This window comes from Salvia splendens, chromosome 17 (genome assembly GCF_004379255.2).
Source record: "Salvia splendens isolate huo1 chromosome 17, SspV2, whole genome shotgun sequence".
Taxonomy (NCBI): Eukaryota; Viridiplantae; Streptophyta; class Magnoliopsida; order Lamiales; family Lamiaceae; genus Salvia; species Salvia splendens.
In genome coordinates, this window is record NC_056048.1 from 15149013 (window position 1) to 15172294 (window position 23282).

The 23282-nt window shown below is 39.3% G+C and overlaps 1 protein-coding gene and 1 long non-coding RNA gene across 2 annotated transcripts; both read right to left on the reverse strand.

Moving 5' to 3' along the window:
• Positions 1-1918: 1918 nt before the first annotated feature.
• LOC121774776 lies at positions 1919-4965 on the reverse strand. Its single transcript, XR_006045007.1, has 3 exons — positions 4651-4965; positions 3554-3650; positions 1919-2087 (listed from the first exon to the last, which is right to left on the reverse strand). It is a non-coding gene; the product is annotated as an uncharacterized LOC121774776 (long non-coding RNA).
• Positions 4966-20045: 15080 nt separating this feature from the next.
• LOC121774358 lies at positions 20046-21089 on the reverse strand. Its single transcript, XM_042171249.1, has one exon. The coding sequence runs from the start codon at positions 21087-21089 to the stop codon at positions 20046-20048; it is 1044 nt and encodes a 347-aa protein (XP_042027183.1).
• Between the last annotated feature and the right edge of the window lie 2193 nt (positions 21090-23282).

A 23282-nucleotide genomic window follows, 5' to 3' on the forward strand; every position in this document is an offset into this window, starting at 1 on the left:
TGATCCCAACAACTATACGAAAGATATAAATCATGAAAGGGGTAGGTTCTAAAAAAATCACATAAAGAATCTTTATGCGTCAAAGTAGAATTCAGACAATCATATGTCGAATTCCATCTATGAGACACATCCATAGTAAAATTCGTATATCTTACATTCTTTTGATGGCAATATTTCTTCCAAGCTTTGCCAATAGCTGGCTTTTGATGGATTAATCTAACTGCAGTTCTAATAGGACTAACATGCTTTTGCCATAATTCAAGCGCATCTTGTACACATAAATTTAAAATATGACATATGTATCTTTGATGAAAATACTTACCTCCAATTACCGGAGCACAAGCCGCAATCAAATCACTAATACTTGCGGTGTTAGCAGTTGCATTATCAAAACCAATAGAAAATATCTTATTGCATAATTGAAACTCATTCAAAACTTGAATAATTAAAGAAGCAATTTCGGGTGCAGTGTGTAGTATCTCAAATTCTCTAAAACCAATTAAACGCTTGCTCAAAGTCCAACTATTGTCCACAAAGTGAACCGTAATGCCCATGTATGAATGACGGTTAAAACAATCAGTCCATACATCTGAGCAAAATGTTCACTTTGTGGCCCAAGTTAACTAAATAACGTGATAATTCAACCTTTTTCTCTTAACATTGTCTAACGGTAGATCGTTGAACGGTCATTTGACCTATTCTTTTGATAGCTACGTTTAAACCACTTTGCATAGTAACCTCAAATTTTTTGTCATCATAAACATTAAAAGGAAAATGCTTCATTGCAGCCCATCTAGTCATAATGTCAGAAAAAAATTTTTGATCATATTTAAAAGAGGCGTACCTGACGAACCTGAGCCACCAGGTTGGAAGTTTAGTTGGGTTTGGGTAGAGGTAGTGCCACATTCTACCGGATGCTTTGTCACCAAATGACGACGGAGGGTGCCATATCCCCACCACTCGCAAATTTGTAGACTTTATCGCAAATGACGACGGAGGGTACCATATCCCCTAAACCCTAAACTTTATCACAATAGTTACAATATGCACGGAATACGAGAATGAGATCTATCATCATTGTTGTCCGAGTCCGACGATATAGACACGTCGTACTCGTCATTTTGTTGGGAACCATCGCTCCCGCCCCCACCTTGATGCATTTCAGCGAGTAGCATGGTCATCCTATAATATTTTTCTATCTATAAATATAATATAAGTTGAAGTTTAATTAGGAACACAAAAAAAATTAAAAAATCAATCTTATGAAATTATGAATTGTAAAAATAATTTTATTTTTTAGAACTTACTTGCAGGCGTTCAGCCGCCACTCGGGAAACCTCTTTCGTAACTTCTTAACGACTAGGTCGCCTTGATTTTGAGGGACGACTACTTTGATCTTGGGCAATTCCTTTGCCCCGATCACCACGTCCCGGTCCACCACGAGAAGAAGACATAGTGATAAATGAAAGTAGTATGGATGGAATATGGAGTATGGAATAAATGGTAAATTATGAACACAACAACAAATATAGTAGTAAGTAGTAACTAGTAAACAACTTCAGCAATTAAAAAGAATGAGGAGAGAATAGAGAAAGTGAGATTGAGAATAAAATCCTTGTTAACACAAGAATGGGGTGAGTAAAAATGAGAGGGGAAGTGGGGTATTTATAGGAGTAAAATAGGAAGAAATAAAAAAAATTGAAATTTCAAATTCGGTCGGTTTACCGCCTGAACCGGCGGTTCGGACCAAAACCGGTGGTTCAGTCCACGGTTTCTGACGGAAACCACCGGTTTCGGACCGGTTTTCAGGCCTATACTGTAACACCCCTTACCCGGTAGGTAAACCCACCGAATACGTGGTGTCACGTTTCAGTATGGACAACACGTACTGAAATTTTCCTATTTTATTTTTAGCTTAAAAAGAGCAATTAAAAACTATTACAATTAAAAACTTAACATTTATCCAGCGAAAGATCAAAGATTGAACTATTATACAACATGCCACGACTTTTAACCATGTTGATCACCAGTGACCCGCCAAAAATTGCAAAGCTGCCCAACCACACTGACATACTATCAACTCTAACCTGCAGGGGGGTAAAAGATGATAGGAGTGAGCTTTCCACAGCTCAGTAGATATATCCAAACTATAAAAATCAATTTTCTAATCTAAACTGTATTGAGACTTTTACATTATTTATCTTTTACTTATAACCATTCATTCTTAGCACTTCCCACTTTCATAATTTACTATATTAATCTTTTACCCGTCAACACATATTAATTTCCGTATCACCTTCCACATGTTGTCATTTCTTAAGACATCATATATCATGATTCTTTTCTTGTATTACCATATATCACTTTATTACAACATCTATACGTTCACCGTATTTTCCAGATAATATCTCATAACAATACTATCAAATTGCACCATAATTCTTCATATACTTACTTACAAAATACATGTTTCCATATAATTCCTTAATTTATTCAATTAGCTAATTATTATTTATTCACACTTATTCTTATCTTATAAGCATATTACTTCCCATAATCTGTCATACGTCCTATTTCCATATCCAAAGTCATTCAGTCATTTATAACTTTATGTCACATTCTTATCCACACACCAACGCAGACAAATCACAAATGTTAACCCATTTCAAACACATATAACGATCGCCAAGGTACTCATATACCGAAATACATATAATCAGAAATAATATACAACCTATATCATAAACAATTTCATATCCATATACATATACCTCTCTATTCCTTTTTATTATTCTGTGACGGATCAGGCCTGGTATCTGCCCGGGATTTCCAATATGATTGACCCGAAGGTCCCAATATGATTGACCCGTAGGTCCCAATATGATTTGACCCGAAGGTCCCACTGTGATTTGACCCGAAGGTCCCAATATGATTTGACCCGAAGGTCCCACTGTGATTTGACCCGAAGGTCCTACTGTGATGTGACCCGAAGGTCCCAATATGTCCACTGTGATTTCAGATCCAGGGCAAGACCGTCACAGATCCTCTTTAGTCGAATGATTCATATAATTCCAATATCATATGCAAAACATATCAATTTCATCAATCACATATCCATATCTTATCCTACCAAATAATTCGAATATAACATATAAAACATATCTGTTGCATCAATCACATATCCATATCGTATTCCACCATCAATATCAAATAGCGCATAACCATATTTAGTTCACACCATATAACGCAAATATTCACCACAATCAACATATAGCAATCAACCACATAATATATGTAAAATTAAAAGTGTGATTCATACACACTTCAACGCATATTATCACATTTCACACCATATTATTTCTATCATCATCATATAATTATATTTATACAATTTCTTTGTAGAACTTTCATATCATGTTTATAAATATCATAATAATTCCATTTGTGTCTTCTAATGACATATATATAATTATCACATAGAATAACATATTATTATACATTAGTTCACACAGTTCAAACCAGAGAAGTAAAATTCATAGTAAGAATATCCTACCTCTTAGGCTTATGAACATAAGCATATTTCACCTTGATACTTCTCTACCTTCTAGGTTCACTCCTTTGTCTCCAAAATGCACTATAGGTTCCTTCGCCTTTATGCGTAATATAAATAGCGTAACTATTAATAACTCATATTTACCCAAAGAAGTCAATTTATAATCCAACATGATTCACTCAAGGATTCCCAATAGTTTAAGAGATATTCTTGTTTTCCCACAGACTACCAAAATCAGACAATTTCTGGCAGCATTTTCTAAACAATTTTTGTAAATGGTATTTGTACTCTTTAATTAATCATAAAATTCAGAGAACAACTAAACACCTTATAGTTAATTTAGAAATTATGAAATCAAGTTTTCATCGACCTTACATTCCCTAAATATTTCGGATAACACATACCAAAATATGACAAAGTACCAGAATTTTGACAGTTCGTAGCTGTATTGTTATAACAATGTATACACATAGTAAACGAACTCCTAAATTCTCCATAAAATTCAGGGACTCTCTACACTCATCAGAGTTATTATAAAAATTGATAAACCAAACTTTTCACAGTCCTAAATATTCAAAACAATTCTGAATATGGGGCTGAAAAACAGAGGAGTAAATCTGACTCATACTTTTGTATCAAATTCTATTTCCATTTATGTTTAATCATCCCATTAACCATAAATCAACAACCATTTACTCTATATAATATCAAAACTATTTAGTTATACTTATAGCCAACTTTGTTTGATTATTTCACAATTTCTACCATAATTGGATTTCATTCTGATTATCGAATCAAACGACGTTTATTCACGACGTTAAACACTTTTCCCAACCAAATTCAAATCCACAACAGGCCAAACACCTCAATTATATCCTAGGGTTTCGATCATGATGGAAATTTGGGTTAGGGTTCGATACATTTAAATCCAAGGGTGTAACCCAACGTTATCGACGTCTACAAACTCGTATCTATCGAAAGAATTAAACAAAGACCACACCTCCACTCACAAATATGAAGCATGAAAATCACAGCCCACACACCCTCCAAATCATCACTCAAATAGCAACAAAAGTGGTATAGAAAAGAAGGTTTACCTCAAGTCATCGGGGAGTACGCGTCTAGAATTCGATTTCACCGAACGATTTGCAAAATAGAGGGAGATGAAAGCTTGAGGTCTACTTCTCCTATGGGGGCTGATATGCACGGTTTTTTTTGAAGAAAATGAGTGGAAGATGAAGTCTAGATTAATATATAATTGATTAGAATCTTCTAGATTTAGTTTATTATGTAAAATATTTTTAATTATTCTTTTAATCTTCCAATATTTTATTTTCCTACCATATGATATCACATTTAGGATTTCTTTATACCCTCATTTAGCATTTAGATTCTAGTTTAAGGTAAAATTATTCCCGTCTATATCTTCAAAAGTTTCGCCGATTGTTTTCGCTAAAACTGAAAAAATATGGATAGAATTTTTTTTATTACCTTCTAATGGCCCAAAATAATTCCTCACATTATTTACAATTATGCTAGGCCATAATTTTATAATTTATAAAATTATTAGCCCTTAGCTTCGATTTACGATTTTACGTGGGTAAAAGAAATTGCCGAAAATCGCATAATCGACATTTCGTATTAAATTTCTACCTTATAGTTTAACTTAACTACTATTCCTCATCACATATCCAAATGTTTCGTCAAGCCCTATAATTCGGGATGTTACATATACGCTGCACCCTACGCTCTGCCACCAGAAAAAGCACCGGAACCGTCAGAAACCGACAGTTCAAACCGGCGGCTTTTCTGCAACCCTCGCCTGCAACCCTACGCCCCTAGCCGGAATCTGCCCGTTGGGACCCTTGAACCGCCGGTTCACGGTTCATGATTTTCACGAACTTGAATCGGCCCGCTTGAACCGCGAAACCGCCGGTGCCGGTTCCGGTTCATGAACCGGCGGTTCGGAACCACCGGGCTGGTTCGGTTTGTGCATGCTTATCCTGGGAGCTCCGCCAACAAACACTCCCCTTAATTCTACCTCTGCAAAATGTGATGAAATCAAAGAAAAGAATGATGATGTTGGGATATTAACCGAGAAAAATGCGTAGCCATAACTTGTGTAGGGAGTTAATGTATAAAAGAAGGTATCAGCTTCTTATCAACGCCTACCTAAAAAATTTTCTTTCACCTCCAAACTTTTATTTTCAAGCAAGTAGACGGAAAACTTTCCAACCTTCCAATACCAAGTTTTCAAGCTTCTTTCTTTAAGAAGGAGAGTTTCAAGTCACATCATAGAAATCTCTTATCATCCTTTTGAGATAATAATTCTCAAACCACAAGTTAAATCTTTTCAAGTTTTTTTTATCAAACACGTCATGTTAGCATGAATTTATATTGAACTTAGAATCACAACCAAGCATGCTCCCAAAAAATCAATCTTTCAAATTCATTTATTTTATGTAGAGCCTAATTTACATACAACATATGCAAAGTCTTAGAATCACAAAAAAAATAGGAAAGGAAAAACTCCTAAAATGTTTTATCTTTGGAAGATAAGCGCCGTCGGAAATTTATAACAGAAAATCTAGCAGTTCAAAATTAATTTCCTTCGGCCAAAGTGATGTTAGGAGAGTTTTTTACCTTCCTTTAAAATTTCAGAACGATCGTACAATGTTTGAACCTCCGATCGTGTACAAAACCAACGCTGACACTGTAGAAAACGACAGCCACTTCCGAAATTAATACTGGAAAATCTAACCGTTAAAATTTGATCCCCTTCGGTACGAATGATACTTTATGAGTCATCTACCTTCGGTTAAAATTTCGGGACGATCGGATATTGTTTGGACTCCCGATCGTTAAGAAATCCGAGGCTATATCTTGTTTAACGAAAAAAAGAAAGAAAGAGAGGGACAAAGAGAGAGAGTTAGACAGAGATGTTGAGCAGATAGAGAGAAATGGATTTCACGTATAGAGTTTCTGAGGGTGGAGCCTATTTTGACTTATTTAAGTACTTGGACTAATATTTGTAGCTCCTTTGTCATTGGGCCATTTCAAGTATAAAATTGGTTTGGCCATATACTTTATTTTTATGGGTAACATTTTTAGTGCTTGATGGGTTAAATTTTTTAGAGTTATTTGGACTAAAACCAACTAATTCTTCATTTGAGATTAATTGATTTTAATATTAGGATTAAATTAATTGTTTGAGATTAAATTCTCTTGAATTAATTTAAATAATTGAGTTTGCATGATTTGATCCTCGGATTTACTAAATTAACCGAGAGATTAATTGATGTCAATAATTAAATCTCTGGGTTTAATTAAAGTGAATGAGTTATGAAAGAGAGAAGAAAATATGATGCATATCCTAGGAGCATGTCATCCACTTTTATTTATTTCTCGGCGTTCAATAGACTATTATCTTTTATTCGACAAGGTCCATCACACGGAATTAACTCCAAAGGGAGTTAATATTGTCATGCGGAGTCAGAAGAGTACGAGGTAAACTTTTGTATCCTACATACAAATATGGATAAAAATATGAAGTATATTTGAGATAATAAATACACATATATAAATATATATTTATATTATATTTATTTTTTTATTCAAGTTTTTTGGTTTTTTTCGGGTTTTTCGGTTTTGTTCGGGTTTTTCGGTTTTTTTCGGTTTTTTAAGTTCGGTTTTCGGTTTTTTGGTTTCGGTTTTTTGGTTTTTTCGGGTTCGGTTCGGTTTGGATTTTGAACTAAATTCGGTTTTTCGGTTTTGGTTCGGTTTTGGCAAAAAACCGAACCGAAACCCGAATGCACACCCCTATTCGGGTCCCAACAAGGGGAGAGTCCCTACTCGGACTAGTGTACACGTGGACTGTGTGTCATCGGTAAGGTTGACCGGTCCGGTGCCCGTGGAAAGTGGACACTTTCCCGGCACATTAATGTTAAGGTGACCGTAGGAGAACACCATCTCTACGGCACAAGATATTCAGATATGGCAAAGAACAGAAAGAACTTAGACTGTGCGGTCGAAACATGATTTTTAGTAAGCTCAGGTCTTTTTAATAAAACCGCTGAGTGTTATTGTGATAATGGTTTAGCAATCTTTTAAATGTATTATTGTATTTTTCAGCAATGTGTTCACTGAGTACCTTTGTACTCAGCCCTGCATGTATTTTTAAATGTGCAGGTTGAGCTGTGTTGGAGTGAACGGTGCTAATTAAACTAGACCTACTTATATTTCCATTCAATACTCTTGGAAGTTCGTGTCTTCATACATGGAACCGCGTTCAGTTCCTTCCACTGTGCATTGAAGCAAGTGAAATCCTTTATGTCTCTAAAGACTCTGATAACTAGTCAGTACATTGTATGGTCCCCGACTCGAGTCATTGTGATCGAGCCATTCTATTCATGTATTCACAGTTTATACTCTACAGACAGAAAGTTCAACCATTAAATCTATCTTTTCATACTCAACCCACATTCTTAATATCCACCCAAGTCACGGTTTATTAAACCTTGCTATAATTAGCAAAGTTGGGTCGTGAAAGAATGGTATTAGACCAGTTCTTTTCTGGTTTGAACTAGACCTGCCCACGGTTCATGAACCGGCGGTTTCGGTTCGGAACCGCCGGTTCCGGCTTTGGGAAATATGGACCCGGAACCGAACCATGAGGCTGTTTCACGGTTTCGGTTTCGGTTCAAAAACTGGCGGTTTCGGTTTCGGTTCTAAACCACCGGTTTTCGGACGGTTCGTAGCGGTTTAGGTTCGGTTTCGCGGTTTTTTTCCTTAAGTTTTTTTTGCCATGTAGTTTGCAATTAAAAAATAAATTGGAACAAGGAAATGATAGTTTAAATTGAATTAAGACGAGCAAGGTGAAAATGATATCAAATTTACTATTTACATATACAAATTAAAATGTGATAAAATTTATAAACAAGTTACAATGTGATATAATTTACAAACAAATTACAAAGTGATATAAATAGGGGAAATGGGATCCAATTTGAATTTAAAATTAGCATTTAAATATATAACTAAATAAATAAAAATAAAAGAAATTGTGTTTTGTGCAATCAATTTGAATAGTGCAGCCATCACCCACCGCCAACCAATCAATTTTGAAGACTCAACTAATCAATTTTGAGGACTACAAATTCATTAACCAATATTAATTAGAGTATTATGCTTTATTTAAAGTAATCAATTCTTCTAAGTTTTATTAAACAATGTTTAATAAATATTTATTAATAATGATCCATACTCCATAGACTCCATACGTAAAAAACTGTGTTAATTAATAAAATCAGAAATAGTATTATAAAGTTATTACCATAATCAATGGTCCATATTCCATAGACTCCATCTTGTAATCTAGTCTATTTTTTTATTATCTTTTCTCTTATGTTTGCCAAATTACCATCCAATTTTACCAAATAGTATTATAAAGTCATTTTTGCTACAAAATTTTGTCTCACATATAGTTTCCACAGATATTACCAAATCCAAAAATGAAAGTTACTTATAAAAATATAAAACTTAAAAACTGGATGATTCAACAATATTTTATTTAATGGAGTATAGTTTTAATATAAGGATTAACTATGTTTAAATTTATCATTGCATTGGCGGTTCGAAATCATGAAACCGCCGGTTAACCGGGTTTGGAACTGGCGGTTCGGTCGCGGTTTCAGTTCAAAAATTTGGAACTTTAACCGAACCACGTTTCTAAAATTTACGGTTTCGGTTTGGGATATTTCTCGCGGTTTCGGTTCGGAACCGTAACCGGTGGTAACGGTTTCGATTTTAACCGCCGGTTTGGTAAACCTTGGGCAGCTCTAGTTTGAACCCGAAAGTCTTCTTTCAGCCATAGTCTAGACTCGTTTTGCTAGACTAACCCAGTTGCCTAATAAGGTCTCAACACTCCTACTCATCACGCTCAACCAAGAAACAGTTAATTTCCTCTCCCAAGGTAAAGTTGATGATATTCGAACACGTGAGTAATAGAGATTTCTTGCTCTATTTGTGTGCATGATAGATGAATGAAGTAACTCGTACTCTTTAAAGTGAATCCTTGAATGAAGTAGTGTGTTTTTACTACATGGGCCATAATAGTGGCAACTACACCGTGCTGAAAAATTCTGTCTAGTAGTCTGGATTTTAAGTGGGACAGACGTAACCCCTCCAGTTCTTCCTGAGAATTTATTAGGAATGGAAATTCTATCCAGGGGATTGACGAATCAATGTGAGAAATTTCTGAATCGTTTCGTCACACTATTTAGAGATTTTATCTGCCATAGAAAGAATTCATTTCCGCATTCCTGAGCAGGAAACAAATGATGAATAAAGTAAGTGAACGGCGTTGCTAGACATGCTTTAAGTATTCCAGCCATGTGAGTACTTCAAATCGACTATCATCTAAATGCAAATATCACATATGAATCGCCATCGGAAGAGACCTCTGTGGGCAACATGAAGTGACCGAAGATGAAGCTAGACAAGAAGGATGCCTCCCCAAACCTTGCTGGTAGAAAGTCTAGACCATAGTCCCCTTGGACGGATCTCCTTGAACCAGAACCCAATGCACCCTCGAACTCCAAGTAGGAAACGAAGCATCTCGATGAGATTGCTTCTAATGAAAACATGGAGCCTCACCAGCATGAGTCAACAGAAGCCCAAATGGCACGTAGAAGGAGTAGTGCGACTATGACCAATGCCGATAAAAACTCCGAGAAGGAGAATTCCGAAGAAGATCCCAACGGCAATCCAGACATCAACCCCACCCAACCTGCACCAGAACATTGATATCTCAGAGTGTTTCCCAGTTGTGACCACGATATCTGTCCCCTTGTAACCAGTTGCTATGATAAGACCCCGTCCCCTTTGTGCTAGTTTCTTTTATATTTATTCGGTTATATTCTTTTCATTAATGTTTTTCTTTCTGGAAAGCTATATAAGGATATCATATCATAGTATCGAAAATACCATAAGTATCATCTACGATTTCATGTTAACGTTCAGTACGCTATCAATTACGTTTCGAACAAAATAAAACACCACCCAAAAGAGTCGAACGACCCAAAATCCATGAGTAAAGACATGGAAAGGAATAATAACTGAAGTAAGGTGAATGAAAGGAGAGACATGAGAATACAACAATTTGCCTTTACCGCCACTACTTGAACCGTTTCCAATAGTCGAATAAAAATGAACTAACTCTACGGAAAGACCTATCAATGTTCGATGAAATAGGAGACCCAGCTAAGACCAATACGTAGATTACACGAGCCAAAGTGTATATTCTACTTTCTATGTTACACAAACCAGAAATATTTAGGCCGCGTACGCTATCTTTCCAACCAACTAGATCAACGGAGTTATGGTGGGAAGTACGTAGAAGGATAATGACATCGAGCAACCAACAGACATGACTTGGGAGCAAGCCGCTGGAGGATTGCACGACAGGTACATTATTAAAATATATCGCAATAATAATAATAAATAAATAAAGATTGTTACAATCTGTAACGTAGAAGAATTTCAGTAACCAACTATGACCTGCACACCAAGATACGCCCACTCGAGTGGATACAGAAAAATGCGTGAGACGAGAATGACGTTAACCAGCTACGTAGGACTATCATACCCCGAGCCCTCTGTCAAGTTTAGGCATCGAGGCGCCCACACCCGAAGTAAAACCAACATTGATTACAATACTCATACCAGAACCTCGAAGCAAGAGGGGTGGAAGAAAATGTGACATCAATAACGAAGGGAATTGTGACCATGATAGAACAAAATGAAAGAATTAAGAAAGCCAACTGCTTCCAACCTGTAAGGGAGGATTATTAACCCAATGCTACCTGGTGTTCTAAATATAGCAGGAACCACTATAGAATCGGGACTTGCTTTATTAAGAATTATCACTTTTAATAAATCATCTAAACCTCCAAAAGTAGGGGCGAGAGCGAATCCGTGTCAACGGCTGGAACCATTCTAAGCTCAACTCTAGATAAACCAGCAATAACGACCTCGTTGATGACATCGATAAAGAGTCATGTCACAAACAGGGACGTACGCACGAAGGCAAAGGCAGCCTGAAAAGAGACTCGAAAGATTTGCAAATAACTTAGGACTCACAATAGGATACTTTGAGTCGAAAATAAGAGTAGCTCCATCAGTAGGATGAATCGTAAAAACCTCTTACACCCGCCAAAATCTTAAGAATCACGTTAGGGAAAGAACGTAAAGTCTTAACTCATGACATAGAATTATGGACATCATGTTACGAATGGATTAGATGACTGAAAATCACGTCACAATCCGAGGAATGACAAATTGCTTTCCTAGCCTTATGATAGAAAATAAGATCGTACGAGATTACCATGAATACGCATGCAAGCACCACGCTAGTGATGTTTTCTTTACCTCGTATAACCAAACTGATAAGTCGAAAGAAGAAAATATCGAAAATTTAAATACCATGTGAATGTCCAGGCCTATTTCTCAACACTTTACCCAAGTTACCATCAGGTTGAAAATTAGAGTTCACCTTCGACCTCTAGAAAACCGTACCAGACAAAGGAAAATAAAATCACACAATGTATAATTCGGCGGACCCTAAATTTAGGTTTTCTCAAACCTAACGTGTTGCCCGGAAGATCATCTGTACTTGCTACCAAGGAAAAGATAGAACGTTGATAACGTGCATAGACAAAGTGGTTCGATCAACTGAAGAGAGGTGACGTATTTTATAGATGAAATTGAAATATGATTGTTGCCAACCATAAATACAACCAAATAACGTATTCTGGAGCGCCCTTTCAATATTTATATGATCATAAGGAATAAATGGTAATAACATGTACCGACAGTATATGTGAAACTTAGGAAATGCGTATACAACAGGCTTATCTTCGTCTTCATAGATGACGTACCTACCTACCCGGATGATAAGAAGGAAAACGTTGGACAAATAAGTGCGAAAAGGCCATGTGCTAAGCTTTACTAGTACGAATCGTGATTCAAACAAAGTGAACCCGCTAGCCACTGATGAAATCCCAATGGATCATCGAAATGGGGAGTCGTGTCATTTTGAAGACCACCAATACCCGAATAAATTCAAGGTTTCTTAAGTATAGTTAGCCCTATCGAAAAATATATAAAAAAACAAAACATGTGAACTAGATTTAACTCATGAAGTAAATGTGTTAAGGATCTAGAGGCATGATCTATGGAGATTCAATGCGAAATTCCGCAAATAACGAGAGTTCCCAATATTTTTCCTCTAGCAAATGGTTTTAATGACAAACATGCCTTATGCTCATCGCACTAAGTTACCGTTTACTAAAGGACACTAAGATCGATAAGGCATTAAAATAACTAAGATCGATAAGGCATTAAAATAACTAAGATCGATAAGGCATTAATGACAAACATGCCTTATGCTCATCTCTTTTCCTCGAAAGAATAACTAAGATCGATAAGGCATTAAAATAGAAAAGTAAAAGAGCTACCGAAGGAGTGATCGTTTGATATTAATATCAAACCATGAAAAATGAACAAGATTCTTTCCGCGTGTACAACCTGAAGTTTTATAAAGAAGAAACGATTAAATTTGAATTTGAGTAATGATCTTTGACCAGAAGCTCTTTGGGAGAGTTGCAATGGTTAAATAACGAAATCGTATAACACAGTGAAAGCACTGTGAAAGTACAAGGTCCATAGTTGTTCATAATTAAATCGTGCAAATTTCGGGATGAAATTTCTTTTAAGAGGGGTAGAATGTAATACCCCGCTCAAATTAACGTCATTAAATGTTTATAGGGTAAATGAATATATTAAAGCAAGTAGTATTTTAAACTCCCATGTTTCGTTGTATTAAAATCCTTTATGGGTTTTAATTGATATTTAAGCATCCATGTGAAACTAACTTTGATAAAGAACTTTGATGTGCAAGAAAATTGTCACGACCGCAGTTAGCTAAGGATAGCATAACCCGGAAAACCGTGACTAAGGATGGATTATAAGAAGCGGGGATAGAGTTCAGGGGAAATTTAAGCCAAAGCAGAGCGAGACACACAAAAATGAAGTCAAGCAGGGAAAATACTTATAACAAAATACACTCGATTATACAGAATCGAGTGACTGTTCATACAACTCCTGTTTATCAGAGTCAAAAGTAAAATAGGCATTTCCTTTTAACTGGCATAGCGGAAACAAAAGAACGCGGTCCATGTGTGGAGACATGAACCTCCGAGAGTTTTATTCATAGTTAGCTACTAGTTTGCTCTCCACAGCACTTGTCCCCCCTTTCCACGACTCAACCTGCACATTTAGAAATATATGTAGAGCTGAGTACAAAAGTACTCAGTGAACACATTGCCGAAAATTACACATATACATTTGAAAATATTGTCAAGCCATCCTCACAGTAATACTCAGGGTTTTATTGAAAAGACCCGAGCTTACTAAAAATATTCACATTGGGCCCTCTTTCCTGTACTTAGCCGTATCTGATCACATTGTGCCGTCGAGATGGTGTTCTCGCATGGTCACCTTCTCTGCCGTTCACGGTCAGAGGTTCCAAGTAGGGACACCATCCTACCAGGACTCACAATCGAATCGATTCACATATGTCATTATTCATAATTCACTTGGCCTTAGCCAATCAGATAGGCATCATACACAAAACATTTATGGCAAGATAACATCTCTAAAGATCGTTCTCATAAATTGCGATTTGTATTTTAGTATAGAAAAGCTCACCTTGTTCGTTTAGCTCCTTTAACTTGAACTTTTCGTTCCAACGTTACTTGCGAACGTACCCTTTTGAAAATATCACATTAGGAAATACTAATTTAGTTTTAAACTAATATAATTAAATGAGAAAGAAAATTTCAAGGTTTAACCCTATTATATTATTATTATTATTATTATTATTATTATTATTATTATTATTATTATTATTATTATTATTATTATTATTATTATTATTATTCATGAAGAATTTTCTAAAACTTACACTATTCATTACTACTTCGTTTGCTAGTCTGGTTCCAACTAAATTGGTGTTCTATACTTTATTAATTATTCTTAAAATAAAAAGATTAGCAACTTGAGTCACAACTAATTTATTTAACCATGTTATTCTTAGGCCCAAAAATAACTAAATTCGAAATGGGCCTCAAAATACCCTATGCATTGAGATGCATTGAAGCCTCAAATTAAATTGAAGTAGTTGGGCCCTAATAAATTATATGGCCCATTTAATTTATTCATGAGCCCACAAAAGAAACCCACATACTAAATACCCTACCATTTGTCTTCTTCCCTCATTTACAAACACAATGAAAAACAGCAGCTTCTCCCTCCTCTCCTACTCGACGCCGCCACCCGCGACCGCCCTACCAGCGCCGCCGGAACGGCGCCCCTTCTTTCTCCATCTTCTCTCTCCCTCTCCTCTCTTCTCTCCCTCTTCTCTCTTCTCTTCACCGCACCGCCGCCGTTGTCACTGCGGATCCGCCACCGCCGCGGATCCTCCTCCACCGCCGTCATGCAGAGGCAGCGGCTTCGCCGCCCTCCTCCGGCAGTCCGGTCGTCTCCGGAAAATGGTAGATCGGTGCTCCCTTCCTCCTCATCTCTCTCTCTTCTCTCCCCTCTTCACCGTCGCGCCGCCATCCTCCTCCTCCGTCGGTCCAGGTTCGCCGCCGCCGCCGCCGCCGCGCATGCACGGGCTGCGGCTTCGTCGCCCTCCTCCCGGAGGTCCGCTGTCGGTATGCTCCGTCTTTCACTCTCTCGGTCAGCCTCTCTCTTTTCAAAATATATATATTTTTAAAGATTTTATTACTATTATTTTTGATAACTTTGTTATTTGCATTCAATTTTCCAGATTTTTAAAGATACGGAAACAGTGGCTGTCGGAGCAAGGGTCGTCGTTGGTTGGCGTCGGAGTGTCAAACTTACTGCCGGAATCCGGCAAGTTCATAAAGATAAGTATTCGTCCCTTTTCTAGTTGTAAAGGCAGTAGGATCCTAATTGTTTTTTTTTCTTTTTTTTTTATCTACAAATTTTGGTGATTTTGGTGAACTAAGAGTGTATGGTTGCTATGTGGATGAATAAGTAGTGAAGGTACAGTATGATTGAAATTTCTAGGGAGGGCAGATTTAAAAAAAATGCATATACCTGTATGTAAAAGTAAAGGAAAGAGGATGGTTTGAGATTCACCTTTTTTTTTTTTGTGCAAAGATGTTAGATTGTAATGAAGAAGTTGTGCAATCTCCTCCGTACTCTTTATCTTTTGTGTGGGTTATGTGTAGAGAAATAGGTTGTATATTTGAATATACAAAAAGTGGCAGCAACCTGACAAATCTAGAGATGTTATCTCAATTTTTTTTTATTATTAATATTTTATTTATTTTTTTTTGACAATGAATGATTATCCTTTTGAACTTTGGTAGTGATGTTGCAGCTTTAAGTGAGGTGTAGGAAAATAATTAAGCCCTTTTGGTTGCAGCATTAAATAATATGTCGGAAGTGACACATTAAGCCTTGGGACTTGCCTCTCCTTTTAATTATTAATATTACATATATATGTATATATATGTTTATCATTTATTTATTTACTTGTTTATTTGGTGTAGGTATAATCGGCTCAAGTTGGTGGCCGACCTCGTTGAAGTACCCGATTTTCTCAAATCGTAGGATGTATTAAATTTTTCTGAATGTATTAGATTAAAATTTTAAAATTTTGGAATCTTATTTATTTATTTAAATTTATTATATTTATGCATATGTAATATATCTACGTGTTCTATTCATTTACTTGACGTCAAACAAACGACGACGATTTATCGTAGCTCGGATTTAACCGCATAAAGGTCACTTATATATATAATCAAGCTAATAATATTGTTTCTAATAACTTCGGCTTAGCGGGTCGTTACATACTATCCCTCTTAAAAGAAATTTCGTCCCGAAATTTAGGAAGTACTTAAACAAAAAGTTCGGGGTACTTCTCCTTCATTTTCTCTTCTAGCTCCCATGTGGCTTCTTCCTGTCCGTGGTTTTTCCACAAAACCTTCACTGTAGTAATCGACTTATTCCGGAGCTGCTGCACCTTTCGATCTAGTATTTCTACCGGCTTTTCTTCGTAACTCAGATCAGGCTCTAGAGCGATTTCTTCATGACGGATCACATGTTTTGGGTCGAATACATACCTTCGGAGTTGGGAAACGTGGAATACGTTGTGTACGTTCCCAAAGTTGGGTGGTAAAGCCAAGCGATAAGCTACTGGGCCCACTTCCTCCAGAATTTCATAGGGTCCAATGTATCGTGGTTTTAGCTTACCCTTGAGTCCAAATCTGGTTATTCCTTTGGAAGGGGATACTTTCAAAAAGACTTTCTCTCCGATGTTAAATTGCAATTCTGTTCGACGCTCATCGGCGTAGGATTTTTGCCGGTCTTGCGCTTCCTTGATTCGACTCCGGATCTGTCTCACGATTTCGATCATCTCCGCCACGGATTCTGGGCCTAAAATTTTCCTCTCCCCCACTTCGTCCCAATAGAGTGGAGACCGACATTTTCTTCCATATAGCGCCTCGTAAGGTGCCATGTCGATGGTGGCTTGATAGCTATTATTATAGGCAAACTCTACCAGGTGCAAGATGGATTCCCAGTTTTCTCCTTTGTCAAGTACGACGGCTCTCAACATATCTTCTAGGGTTTGAATTGTCCTTTCGGATTGTCCGTCGGTCTGGGGGTGGAATGCGGTGCTGAAATTTAATCTCGTGCCCAATTCCCTTTGCATGCTTTACCAGAATCTGGACGTAAACTTCGAGTCTCGGTCTGACGTGATGGATACAGGCACTCCATGCAGGCGCACGATTTCCCGTACGTATAACTGTGCTAGTTTCTCGGATCCATACGTGATAGGGATTGGGATAAAATGAGCACTTTTCGTGAGTCGATCAACGATTACCCAAATAGCAGTATTACCACGCTTGGACATGGGCAGGCCTGTCACGAAATCCATGGAAATGTGTTCCCATTTCCACTCGGGAATTTCCAAGGGTTGTAACTTCCCGTAAGGTCGTTGGTGTAATGCCTTGACTCGTTGGCAAGTTAGACATCTCTCGACAAACGTTGCGATGCTTCTTTTCATGCCGTCCCACCAAATTTTTCGTTTTAGATCCTGGTACATTTTTGTGCTTCCAGGGTGAGCGGTATATGGGGTATCGTGTGCCTCGATCAATATTTCGTTCCTTAGGTCTGGGTCGGCTGGTATACACAATCTTCCTTCAAAAGTGAGGGCATTGTCCGCCTCTTCTCTATAATTGCTTTGCTCACCGGTTCGCACTTTCATTCGTATTTTCTCCAGAGCTTCGTCGTGTCTTTGGGCATTAATTATTCGTTTTCTCAGGTCGGGCTGCAGCATCAAGGTTGCGATTTTAACTTCCATCGTTTCCGGCGCTTGTACTATTTCTATCCTCATCTTGGCGAAGTCATGTATCAGTCCTTCCTCCCGGGTAACCAGACCAGCCAGTTGTTGAGACTTTCGACTCAGTGCATCAGCTACCACATTTGCCTTGCCGGGGTGATAGTTTATGCTGCAATCGTAATCCTTCACCAGTTCGAGCCACCTCCTCTGCCGCATGTTCAGGTCCTTTTGTTCGAAGAAGTACTTTAGACTCTTGTGATCCGTGAAAATCTCACATTTAACCCCATAGAGGTGGTGCCTCCAAATTTTCAATGCATGCACTACAGCTGCTAATTCCAGATCGTGGGTGGGGTAGTTCAATTCATGGGGTCGGAGTTGTCTCGACGCGTAAGCTATCACCTTCCCGTTCTGCATTAGGACGCACCCTAGTCCATTTTTCGAAGCATCTGTGTAGACCACGTAATCTGTTCCTGGTTCTGGCACGGCTAACACGGGGGCGGTAGTTAGTTTCTCTTTTAGCAGTTGGAAGCTAGCTTCGCATTCAGGGGTCCACACAAACTTGATGCCCTTTTTGAGTTGTTGCGTCATTGGCCTGGCGATCTTTGAGAACCCTTCGATGAATCTTCTGTAGTAGCCAGCTAGTCCTAGAAAACTCCGAATTTCGTTCGGGCTGGTTGGTGACTTCCAGTTTTGTACGGCCTCTACCTTAGCTGGATATACCCGAATTCCCTCTGCCGTTACTATGTGTCCAAGAAAATTAATCTCATTGAGCCAGAATTCGCACTTGCTGAATTTAGCGTAGAGTTTCTCGGTTCTCAATGTTTCGAGGATAGTTCTTAGATGCTCAGCGTGTTCCAGTCTATTCTTCGAGTAGATGAGGACGTCGTCTATGAAGACTAGGACGAAATTGTCGAGATATGGGTGAAATATGCGATTCATTAAATCCATGAACACCGCAGGGGCATTGGTTAATCCAAAAGGCATTACTACAAACTCGTAGTGACCGTATCTGGTGCGAAAAGCTGTCTTGGGTACATCTTCAGACCGGACCTTCAGTTGGTGGTACCCGGATCTTATGTCGATCTTAGAAAATACACTGGCCCCCTTAAGCTGGTCAAACAAATCATCTATCCTTGGCAATGGGTATTTATTCTTAAGTGTCACCTTGTTCAATTCTCGGTAGTCTATGCACATCCTCAATGTCCCATCCTTCTTCTTGACGAAAAGTACAGGAGCTCCCCATGGCGACACACTGGGTCGGATAAAACCCACGTCTAAAAGTTCTTGCAGTTGTAATTTGAGCTCTCCCAGTTCCTTTGGGGCCATTCGGTACGGTGCTTTTGAGATTGGCGCGGCTCCTGGTTCTAAATCAATGGTGAATTCCAGTTGTCTGTCTGGGGGTAACCCGGGCAGCGAATCAGGAAACACGTCTGGAAATTCACGTACGATTTTCACAGCTTCAATTTTCTTTTCTTCCTTCTGTTCTTCACTTAAGTAGACGAGGTAGGCGGAACACCCTTTTCTTACAAGCGCGGCTGCTTGTAGGACCGAAATTATGGATTTGCGCTTATTCATAATGGTTCCATGGAATTCAGTTTGCCCTTCTCCTGGAGTTTGGAAGGAAATCTGTCTTTCACTGCACTTGATTGTGGCGTGGTTCTTGGCCAACCATTCCATCCCTAGTATAATATCGACATCCTCCATTTTTATGACCCCCAAGTTATTAACAATAACCTTACGTTCCCCGAGTATGATTTCTAGGTTCGAGCATTTTTGTGTGATTTCTATAGTTCCCCCTACTGGTGAGGACACCGTTACTCTAGGTTCGGCTGGTTCTGGTGTGAGTTCCAAAGTGCTTACACACGAAGTTGATATAAAGGAGTGCGAAGCACCAGTATCAAACAATAGGACAATAGGTACGTTTAATAGGGTGCCCATACCTGCTAGGTTCCCATGGTTATTGCTCTGCTGGTTTCGTCCCAATGCATATGCCCTGGCTTGTGTTGAGAGGCTCGGGCGTTGTGGATGCGAGGCCTGGTGGTCCTGAGTGCCTGACTATAGAGCTCGCAGTTGTTGCCGTTGTACTGGCTGATTGGTTGGTGCACTTCTTCCCTGAGGTCCATTTCGACAGTTCCTGGCGATGTGGCCATACTTTCCACAAGTATAACAAGTTATCTCTCTGGCCATGCAGATTCCGCTGTGGGGCTTGTTACATTTGGGACAAAGATTAGGCCTTGGTTGAGTAATTCCTGTCGGTTTAAAGGTAGGCTGCCGTGTAAGGTTTTGTGGGCGGGGTGGTCCCTGCCATGGCTTCTTTTGTCCCCACTGGTTCTGGTTCCCTTCCCATTTTCTTTTGTCCCTTGGGGCTTGGGACGAGGTCTGAAATGACATATTTGTAGGGTTGGGTATCAGTCTTTCTTTTGGCAATGCAGCTTCGATATCTAGGGCCAGTTTTAGAGCTTCGGAATACGGTAGTCCGCCACGGCTAGCCAATGCTACTCTTATTTCGTGCCTCAAGCCAGCACAAAATTTCTCGGACATCTTTTCATCCGTGTCCACTTGATCAGCTCCATACCTGGACAGGTCAAAGAAGGCGCGATCATATTCCATCACTGACATTCGTCCCTGTTTCAAGTTGTAGAACTCTGTTTCTTTTTGCTTCTTATAGCTCTTGGGGATGTACTTGTCATAGATTCCTGTCTTGAATTGTTCCCAAGTTAGGCCCTCTAGCTGATGCAGGGTCATTGTCTTTTTGCGGGCCTCCCACCAATAATCTGCTGACCCTGTTAGTTGGAGTGAGGCACAAATCAAGCGCTCATCATCTGTGCACTGCAGTAAGTCAAACAGGCGCTCTAGCGCACGTATCCACGATTCTGCTTCAGCGGGGTCGCCTTTTCCGTCAAATGTTGGTGGTTTCTTTTTCAGAAAGGTATTAACGACAGTTCTATCCACTGTCGGAGCAGGTGGAGGCGAAGGTGATCGAGGTGGGGATGGTGGCGGAGGGCTTACACGTTGTCCCTCGGGCTCGCGGTGCGGCCCTCTACCACGTCCTCTTCCTCTTCCTCTTCCTCGCGGTCGTCCAGCTATCCTTGGCTCCATTTTCTATTGATAAAACATTTTCTTATAAGTATAAGTTACTATTATTGGAAATAAATTTAACAATTAGGAAAATAGAGAACTTTAATTTATTTAAACAAGTATTATCATATTCTGCTAGAGACAGAAAGTAAAACATGTATATATTCATATAAAAGTTTATGTACAGGGAAAAATTGCCTCCACCGAGGACTTTCGTACAACCAGATGTAGCAAAATATCAGATCTGTTACTAAACAGATCTTAGTCAAAATATGTCAAGCCACGGAACACTCGCACGAATGTTTCCGTGATGTCAAAATACTATAGCTAGTCAAAACATAATCCAGAACGGTCTCATAACGGATCCGTTTCTGGGATACACACATATATACAAAGCTCACATCCCTATCTAGTCAACGATCAGGCTGATGTCTATGTGGTACTCGCACCGGTCCCCGGGTCCCCCTCATCTTCCTCAGGCTCCTCTTCGTCCGAACTCTCATCTAGGAGAATAGCTGACTCAATAGTGCTACCCGGAGGATGTGGTCCACGGGTCACAGCTCCCCAATGGCGTACAACCCGTGCGACGGGTCCACGCTCTAGTGATATAAACTCGTGACGACTAGGAATGGTAGGAATCGTCGCTCCTGGCAGTGCGTCGGAAGTTGTCTCAGAAGGAATAGGCAGTGGTTGTAGGCGACTGGTGCCTACTATGATCTTCTGCTCAACTGACTCGTCCTCATCTGAAGGAGTGGCGGGGGCCTTGCCCCTCCTACGCCTCTCGGCTGCTGCAGCTCGTAACTCTCTCGCCTCGGTGTTAGCCAACCCTATTTCCTCTAGGCCCGGTGCGGGGTCGGGGCTGGCTGAGTAGTGGTCCTCCTCCTCTCCCACAGGGTGACGAGATGGTCCCGCCTCAAACTCTCCACGAGCTCGACGCCTCGGCGTAGAGGGCCGAGATGGGAGGATCAGGTCGGGTTGAGGATCTGCTGGGTGCGGAATAACCAGCTCGGGCTGAAGGTCTGCTAGCTGCAGGACGATCAGCTCGGGCTGAAAGTCCTCTGGCTGCGGGACTCCTGGGTCTCCTACCGGGACTAAATCGCCTGGTCGCATGTATGGTCCCCTCGGTGCCTGGCCATGTAGGATAAAACACGAGTGAATTTCCCCGATGAACTCGGGAAAATCACCATAAGAGTCGAAGAAAGGGGCTACAGAAAATATATAATCACGGGATCGGTCGATGGCAAAGCCTACCCAATCCGAGGGTAGAAGCTTGATAAGTCGCTGGATACCGTCATAGTGAGTCACTCCTACTGGGGTGCGCTCTTTCCCAGAGCCACCTAAACCGTGCTAGAAATATCCCAAAATCCTCTCCTTCGAGCATCACAAATGTGAGGTACTCAAGGAGAATGTCCTCGACTGTAGGATAAACCATCTATAAGAAGGCATGTCGATCAGATCCTCGTATCCTCATACATAAATACGCGTATAAAATAACACATAAAGAAGTAAACGTGATGTGATGCAAATGCTCGGTCATTCTTACTAGTCGTATTTAACTATGTTACACTTCGATACTAGGAGCAGTTCCTAAAAATCACTTCTACGTCACATCATACATGTTCACTATCGTTCGGAACTACTTGTTATAACGTTTTTAGTATTGTTGCCTAGCTTAGAAAAGTGTTGGCAAAATTACGATTGATGTTCTATCAAGTCTGTGTATAAAAATTCAATACACACTTCAGTAAACATAAAATACACACTTGCATTCAAATTAGAATCACTTATCGTTGCTTTGGCTGAACGTGTTGGGGGTAGGTGCTGGGAGTCTCTTTTGTTAGACGAAAAGTCTAGCGGAACAATGCTAAACCCACGATTTTCAAAGAAGACTCTCGGGTTCAGAGCGAGAAAGAATGCTCTGATACCACTCTGTCACGACCGCAGTTAGCTAAGGATAGCATAACCCGGAAAACCGTGACTAAGGATGGATTATAAGAAGCGGGGATAGAGTTCAGGGGAAATTTAAGCCAAAGCAGAGCGAGACACACAAAAATGAAGTCAAGCAGGGAAAATACTTATAACAAAATACACTCGATTATACAGAATCGAGTGACTGTTCATACAACTCCTGTTTATCAGAGTCAAAAGTAAAATAGGCATTTCCTTTTAACTGGCATAGCGGAAACAAAAGAACGCGGTCCATGTGTGGAGACA